This window comes from Physeter macrocephalus, chromosome 14 (assembly GCF_002837175.3).
Source record: "Physeter macrocephalus isolate SW-GA chromosome 14, ASM283717v5, whole genome shotgun sequence".
Lineage (NCBI taxonomy): Eukaryota > Metazoa > Chordata > Mammalia > Artiodactyla > Physeteridae > Physeter > Physeter macrocephalus.
The window spans coordinates 9,970,987-9,979,127 of NC_041227.1; the positions used below are offsets into that span (position 1 = coordinate 9,970,987).

Consider the following 8,141-nt stretch of genomic DNA (forward strand, 5'->3'; position numbering starts at 1 on the left):
CTGCACCCCCTGCATCCCAGCACTGTTGTAATAGGCAGTCATGTGAGGAGTTTGGGGGTTTAGGGTCTCCTGGCCCTGCTCTTGAGCAGGAATCTCATGTAGCTAGTGTTTTTGATCAACGTGAGACATTCCCCATCGAGTTCCTGCAATTCTGGATGGAAATGCACTGATCTGGACCTTCCCCCACTTTCCTTTCTCACCTCAGTGCAGGTGCGTAATTCTTTGAGGGTCTCTCTTCATTGTCCCTATCATTTTTTGTGTTTGGGGGCAGGGAGGGGGGTAAAGGAGACAAAGCATAACATTTACCATCTAACTCTTCTGAAGTGCGCAGTTCAGTAGTGTCCAGTATGTTCACGTTGTTGTGAAACAGATCTCCAGAACTTTTTCATCTTGCAGAACTGAAACTCTGTATCCATTCAACAACAAACGCCTCTTTCCTTCCTCCCCACAGTTCCTGGTAATCACCATTCTACTTTGTCTCTGTGAACGTGACTACTTAGATCCCTCAAATGCGTGGGATTGTGCAGTATTTGTTCTTCTGTGGCTGACTGCATCTGTCATTTAAAATAATACACAAAAACATCTGTTTCTTGTTCCACCCAATCCAGATAGTTACTCTCTCTGCCTCTTTTCCTTTGTTTCCTCTCTAGCTCTTCCTCTTCCTCTCTATCCAATTATAAACTCTCTATTAATAAAGACACAGACATAGAGAATGGACTTGAGGACACAGGGAGGGGGAAGGGTAAGCTGAGACAGAGTTGGAGAGTGGCATGGACATATGTACACTCCCACATGTAAAATAGATAGCTAGTGGGAAGCAGCCGCATGGCACGGGGAGATCAGCTCAGTGCTTTGTGACCACCTAGAGGGGTGGGATCGGGAGGGTGGGAGGGAGGGAGACGCAAGAGGGGAGGGGATATGGGGATGTATGTATATGTATCCCTCCCTCCCTCCCTCTTTTCACATATTTCACACAGACCCTCCATGTCTGATGTGAACGCACTTGAACTGGTGGCTTTCTTTTGAGAGGAAGGCGTGGGAGTATACGTCTTTTCTTAAAGTACGATATGCACATGTAAAGAATATTAAAATGTACAGTGATATGTCAACTTTTACAACAAACCTTCTAAGACCTTTTTAAAAAGCCCCTGACAGTTCCATTTTGTAGCCACAACTTGTGTCTGTTCCTGGAAATGCTTTTGTGTACACTCCTGAAAAATGTGTGGGTGTAATTGCATTTGTTGGTCCTCAAGGGGTTTTTGATAAAGAGCAGATTTATTGGGTTGGCCCAAAAGTTCGTTTGGGTTATTCTGTAACATCTTACAGAAAAACCCGAACAAGCTTTTGGGCCAACCCAATATTGCCATCTTATATCAATGCTCTTTAAAAAAACGTCATTTCTTTAGTGTATTTTGATGTGTGTGAGCCACTGTTTTGATGCAAACAGGCAGGTTGCCTTGTCTGGTTGGTGGAGGGTAGCCTGACGGTGGCTCGTGCCCTGGATGAGCCCCGCACGCTAGCCCGCTCTGTCTTCCTCTCTCTCATTCAGGGACGGCCGTTGTCCTACAAGACATTCTTGATATGGGTTTTGATCAGCATCTATCAAGGTAAGGAAGGGTGAAACCACCTGTTGTCTTATGCTCTGGCCTTGGCCCCAGGGTCAACTTCACCATTCTGTTGTCTGTAGAACACAAAGAGAAGCAGCTGGAATCCTGAGATTGCAGTAGGGAGTATGGCATTGTGTCCGAGGGAGCCCCCCTCCTTGGGTTCTAAGGCCTTGCTCTCCAGGCTCAGAGTCACACGTGTGAGGTGGTGCTGTCCGCTTAACTGAGACAAAGTCAGAGAAAAGTACAACTAATACTAATCAAACCCTGCTGGGGTGTTCAAGTCATTGTAACAAAAAGTGGTCGCTTTCTGGAATGTTCTGATACTTTTTCTGAAGTCAAGTTGTCGTTCTTGAACAACATATTTACTTCTGTGGCCTCCAGAGAGGGTCCCTCAGACTGTACAGGCTTTGTAAGATGACTTAGTGGAATATGAAAAGGAAATGTCAGAACCTTTCTTCGTATTTATTTTTTCCTCTTTTTAGAACTTCTGTTGTCCTGTATGTTTTATAATGTACCTGATACATTTGCACAGTGGTCCTGCTACCTCTCTATGTCTGTCTGCACCGGTACACATGGATAATTTACAAATCCACATCGTCCATTAGGGATTCATTCTTAGTGTTTTTTTCTGATGGGATGTGTGGTCAAAAAGTGTAGACCGTTGAATTTGTTAGGAGGCTAAGTTATCATTGAAGTGTTTTGTTGTTTTTTTTTTTTTTTTTTTTTTTTTTGAAAAGTATAGCAAAGTGACATGTATGTAGCTGGTTGAAGAAAGCAAATCCTGCATGGAAGTTCATAATAACAAGCAGTGGTGCTTCACTGCACCCCCTGCATCCCAGCACTGTTGTAATAGGCAGTCATGTGAGGAGTTTGGGGGTTTAGGGTCTCCTGGCCCTGCTCTTGAGCAGGAATCTCATGTAGCTAGTGTTTTTGATCAACGTGAGACATTCCCCATCGAGTTCCTGCAATTCTGGATGGAAATGCACTGATCTGGACCTTCCCCCACTTTCCTTTCTCACCTCAGTGCAGGTGCGTAATTCTTTGAGGGTCTCTCTTCATTGTCCCTATCATTTTTTGTGTTTGGGGGCAGGGAGGGGGGTAAAGGAGACAAAGCATAACATTTACCATCTAACTCTTCTGAAGTGCGCAGTTCAGTAGTGTCCAGTATGTTCACGTTGTTGTGAAACAGATCTCCAGAACTTTTTCATCTTGCAGAACTGAAACTCTGTATCCATTCAACAACAAACGCCTCTTTCCTTCCTCCCCACAGTTCCTGGTAATCACCATTCTACTTTGTCTCTGTGAACGTGACTACTTAGATCCCTCAAATGCGTGGGATTGTGCAGTATTTGTTCTTCTGTGGCTGACTGCATCTGTCATTTAAAATAATACACAAAAACATCTGTTTCTTGTTCCACCCAATCCAGATAGTTACTCTCTCTGCCTCTTTTCCTTTGTTTCCTCTCTAGCTCTTCCTCTTCCTCTCTATCCAATTATAAACTCTCTATTAATAAAGACACAGACATAGAGAATGGACTTGAGGACACAGGGAGGGGGAAGGGTAAGCTGAGACAGAGTTGGAGAGTGGCATGGACATATGTACACTCCCACATGTAAAATAGATAGCTAGTGGGAAGCAGCCGCATGGCACGGGGAGATCAGCTCAGTGCTTTGTGACCACCTAGAGGGGTGGGATTGGTGACCACCGAGAGGGGTGGGAGCGGGAGGGTGGGAGGGAGGGAGACGCAAGAGGGGAGGGGATATGGGGATGTATGTATATGTATAGCTGACTCACCTTGTTATAAAGCAGAAACTAACACACCATTGTAAAGCAGTTATACTCCAATAAAGATGTTAAGGAAAAAATAAAAATAAACTCTCTCTTATATACAGCCAAAAGGGAACATAAGAAAACTAGAATGTGATGCCTCTCTTTCAAACCTCCATAAAGTACCACTCATTAACCTCCTTTAACAAATGGTTACCTTTCATGTCTGAATGGGAAAAACAAAAGGAGTCAGATGTGAGTGAGCAGGGTGAGCCTTCGGTGGGGAAGGAGGGGGAGGCATGGGCTCCCAGCAGGGAGGGCTGTGTGGGCAGCAGGAGCCCCTCCCCACGCAGGCTTCCCTCCGCCTTTGCAGGAAGCACCATCATGTACGGGGCGCTGCTGCTGTTTGAGTCGGAGTTTGTGCACATTGTGGCGATTTCCTTCACGTCGTTGATCCTCACGGAGCTGCTAATGGTGGCCCTGACCATCCAGACCTGGCACTGGCTTATGACGGTGGCCGAGCTGCTCAGCCTGGCCTGCTACATCGCCTCCCTGGTGTTCCTCCACGAATTTATCGGTAAGACCCCCCTGCACTCAGGGCCCGCCTGTCAGGTCCAGGGGTCTCACTAGTGGGCCTTTGTACTCAGCTGCCCACCCTTTTCTCACTGGCGTCCCTTGGGACAAGTGGCAGTTGAGAATCAGCCTCTTGGAACTGAGGCTGGCGGGCATGATCTTACTGTAGAGTGTTTTCTTTAAAACCACGCCGTGCCTGCTGGCTTAGAAGGGGCTTCGTTCAGTCCTGCAAGGACCTAGTGGGCTTCTCCAGGGAGCTGGTCACTGTGCTGGGCTCCGTGGAGCTATGGAGATGGTGAGAACCGAGAAAGTAAATGACAGTCCAGCAGGACTTACCAGTGTGATTAGCTTGAGAAACTCTGCCTTGTCACGAAAGCATCTTCTGTCACGCCTCTTCTTTATCAGTAAACGCTCTTTAAGAAGGTTTTGATAAAGGAGAAGGAGCATTCCCGTGAAAAGTGAAGTCTTAGAACAGTTTCACACTTGTTTGAAAAGTCTCTCTGAATAGGTTTTGTGAGCACCTACTGTGCGCTCAGTGGCTTGAGGCCAGGGAGTCACAGAGGCTTAGAAGATGCAAGCTCTGCCCTCAAGAAGCTTTGGTCGTCACCTTCGATGTGGACCAGTCATAGGACTGGGCCCATGGTTGGGGCCCTGGGCTTGGCACTTAGTAGGTGCTTACTCAGTGCCCGCTGCATTTCCCCCAGCCTGTGCTCAAGAGGCAGGGAAGGCGGCTGCCAGGCATCCACTCCCGGTACTGTTAAAAATCGTTAGCTGTCGCTCTGTTGCAAAAACCTCGGAACTGCAGGCCTGACTGTGTGGCGGCAGGAAGGGGAGCTCCCCGCCCCTCCAGGTCACCCTCTTCCTGACGAGGGGTCTCCGCCCCGCTTTGCACCACCCTCAGACCTGGCTCTGGCTTCTGTGACCATTGCTGAGGCGAAGGGGAGAAGTTGCTGGGAAGAACTGTGTGTTTGAGCGTCACTTTCTGCCGGGTTTAGAAAGGAAAACTCCAGCTGTCAGATTCCAAATCAAAAACACTTGGAAGGGGGAGTTGTTAGCCCATAGTTTTCTTTTCCGAGTTGTTGAAAACAGCATTTCACGGAAGGTTCGGAAGCTCCAGAAGCAGGTCAGAGAGGAGGAGAGAGACAGGGAAGGGAAGTCAGGCTGGCAGCCTGGGTGCTTTTAGCACATCCCCTGCGGGAGAGAAGCCCGTGTCCCCTCCGATGGCCCTGCCGCCCCGCCGGCTCCGGGTGGCATGTTCCCGCCCTCTCACTTCTGTCTTCTGTTTGCTTGCAGACGTGTACTTCATTGCCACATTGTCCTTCTTGTGGAAAGTGTCTGTCATCACTCTGGTCAGCTGTCTGCCCCTCTATGTCCTCAAGTACCTGCGAAGGCGGTTCTCCCCTCCCAGCTACTCGAAGCTCACGTCCTAGGCCGTGCGCTCGGGAGAGGACCCCGGTCTCCGCACTCTCCTGGCGGACAGAGTTCAAGTTGCATTTCTGTTAACCACCACCCGTGGATTGTGCAGTGGTGGCTCCCACGTGCAGTTCTGACATGAAGAGGCTCTGCGCTTCCACGGAGCCCGACAGCGAATAAACAGGAGGGAGGCGCCTAAGAGGGCCCCACGTGGGCCTGTCTGAGCCCCTGGTGATTCCCAGTCGAGTGAATGTGACTATGTGAAAACCGGTGACTCAGCCGAGAGATTTATTCATGGGTCACTGTGCAGGCTTCCTTATGACTTGAATTTTGTTGTCATGTGGTAAAAGTTTCTGTCTAGTCGAAGACTGTAGAGGGTTTTTTGGTTGTTGTTTTAAACAATCCTAATGTGTGTGCACTTTTACATCATTCTCTTAAAAAACTGGTTTCAGAGAAGGATAAAGCTCTCAGTATAGGTTTGGGGGAAAAGACGGTGACGTTTGACAAAAAATTAACCAGACAATAATCTCAATTTGGAAATGCTAAATATCCTCTCTAAGGCAGCCCCGCTTATCAAAACGGCACTGGATTCCTAGGATTACAGAAAACCACATGAGAAGAGAGCAGAGGAGAGAGAGAACCGTAAATCCAAATCCGGTATGTTATCCTTCCTCCAATTCAGCATCTGTGGCCCTGGAGTTAACATCACCTGTCACCTCGTAAAAGAATTTCAAAGGTGTTATCTTGCTTTGTTCGGATCTGGTAATAATTACAAAGCCTGTGGCTATCTGAGGACACTCAGACGTTTTCAGCAGAGTTGTTTTAGCAGGAAACATGCCACTGAACGGCCCCTAAATGTGTCGACAGTGTGACAAGAGACTCAGCTAATTCTTTAGGCAACGTAGCACGTGTGACTCAGACCCTCTGAGTCTAAAGGGGAAAGGTCAGGGACTGGGGCTCTTTACATCCACAGAAATCTGTTTCCTGTTAGCAGGAATTACTGAGGACACAATGACAAAGGCAGAGGCATCTTAGCACGCTGCCATTCATCAGTGGCAGCTTCGAGCGAGGAGCCCCAGTGGAAGGAGGCCTGGGCTGCAGCTCTGGGGTCTGGGCTCCGTTGTGCTGCCTACAGATTTCAAGGGGAACTCGCTGGAAGGCAGCCAGGATTAGAGATTCCTCTCCCCACCAGGGTGTGGGGCCCACGCATGTGTGTTTCCTATAAAGCTGTGGCTTCTTGTTTCAGGGGAAGAAGGGAATTTTCAAGCACTGGATGTGGCCCGGCAAAGCTTTCTTGGGTTTTCAAGTCTGTCCTGGCAGAAGCCACATGTGTGTGCCAGAGGATTAGGTTGGTGGGTCTGCAAGAGCGGATCGTGCTCGAGATCTTAGATTTGTGATGAATTCTTTATGAGTACATACCCTCCAGCCCTTCAGCCTGGTTCTTCTTCATGTGCTTCAGAGATGTAAGTTATGGCTACCACCCGAGGGTAAGCCTGCTCTTGGAGAGCTGGGGACACGAGGCCCTTGACTTTGGAGCACTCGATAGGCTCGTGTATTTCTGTTGCCCTTTTAAAACTGTATAGAATGACAGTAAGTTGCAGGCACTGCGACATTGGCTATGACATCACTTCTATTTTAGTTTTAAGATTCTGCAGTTTTGCAGGATTTTCCCCATTCTGTCCCAGCCATTTCTGCCACACAGAAAACATTTACAGGAGGTAAATGTTGTATTGAATGAATGGTTATTCAGGAAGAGGATCTTTGTCCAAAACTTTGCGAAGGGGCGGGCAGGTCTGACGTCTTTGCTGGGTGATTTTATGTGATTTCAGAGGTGGAGTGAGAGGACGTTGTGCTCAGCGTTTTTTTGTACCTGTCTGTCTTCTTGGAAGTCAGCCTGTATAACCGGAAGTCTAAAGGTACTTCTATTCCCAGTCCTCAAACCCTGAGCTTGACCTTGTCCACAGACAGGTGATGGCTCCTACAGGTAGGTCTCATGGGAATTTTTAGATGTTTCCAGCAGTGACAAGGAATGAAGATAGTCTCTTTGGTCTTTTCTGTAATTCCCAGTTTTTTTGTTTTTTTGTTTTTTTTTTGCGGTACGCGGGCCTCTCACTGTCGCGGCCCCTCCCGTTGCGGAGCGCAGGCTCCGGACGCGCAGGCTCAGCGGCCACGGCTCACGGGCCCAGCCGCTCCGCGGCAATGTGGGATCTTCCCGGAGCGGGGCACGAACCCGCGTCCCCTGCATCGGCAGGCGGACTGCCAACCACTGCGCCACCAGGGAAGCCCTAATTCCCAGTTTTGATCGAGGTGCTTGAGTTGACTTTGAAAGTCAACACCTAAACTCTTGCTTGGCGTCTGGGAGGAAGAAAGTGTCCCAAAGGAGCAGAAGAAGCTGTGCCTGGAGGTCGCAGGTGCGTTTGTGCCACCAGCAGACCCCCTCGTCTGCCTTTCGACCGCACCCTGGTGGAGGCGGCCAAGGGTGAGAGGGACTAAAATGCAAGTGGGGACCGTGACCGTGTTGGAGAGCCACCCTGCCAGGGGGCAGCCTGCCCCCACCGCCCTCCGGGGTCCGGAGTGTCTAGCAAAACACACGTGTGCTTCTCAAACTCTAGAGACCCACGCGGTGGGAGCCACGAGTCAGCCGAGTGTACACGATCCTGACGTGCACGCATCAGCCCATAATCCCAACAGAGGACCTGCGTACACAGGCACTTCCCGTGTTAGCTTAGCTGTGGGGAGAAGACAAAGACACAGACAAAAAATCCAGGCCATTTTAAGGA

At 49.0% G+C, this 8,141-nt stretch overlaps 1 protein-coding gene across 1 annotated transcript in view; it reads left to right on the plus strand.

The window, feature by feature from the left end:
* Nucleotides 1-7,331, plus strand: part of ATP9A (ATPase phospholipid transporting 9A (putative)) — a 140,906-nt gene extending 133,575 nt beyond the window's left edge. Inside the window, exons 26-28 of the mRNA XM_024128332.3 lie at nucleotides 1,550-1,607; nucleotides 3,749-3,952; nucleotides 5,242-7,331. Coding sequence (XP_023984100.1) covers nucleotides 1,550-1,607; nucleotides 3,749-3,952; nucleotides 5,242-5,378 — 399 coding nt within the window. The 3' untranslated portion in view covers nucleotides 5,379-7,331. The remainder of the gene's footprint in view (nucleotides 1-1,549; nucleotides 1,608-3,748; nucleotides 3,953-5,241) is intronic.
* Nucleotides 7,332-8,141: the final 810 nt, after the last annotated feature.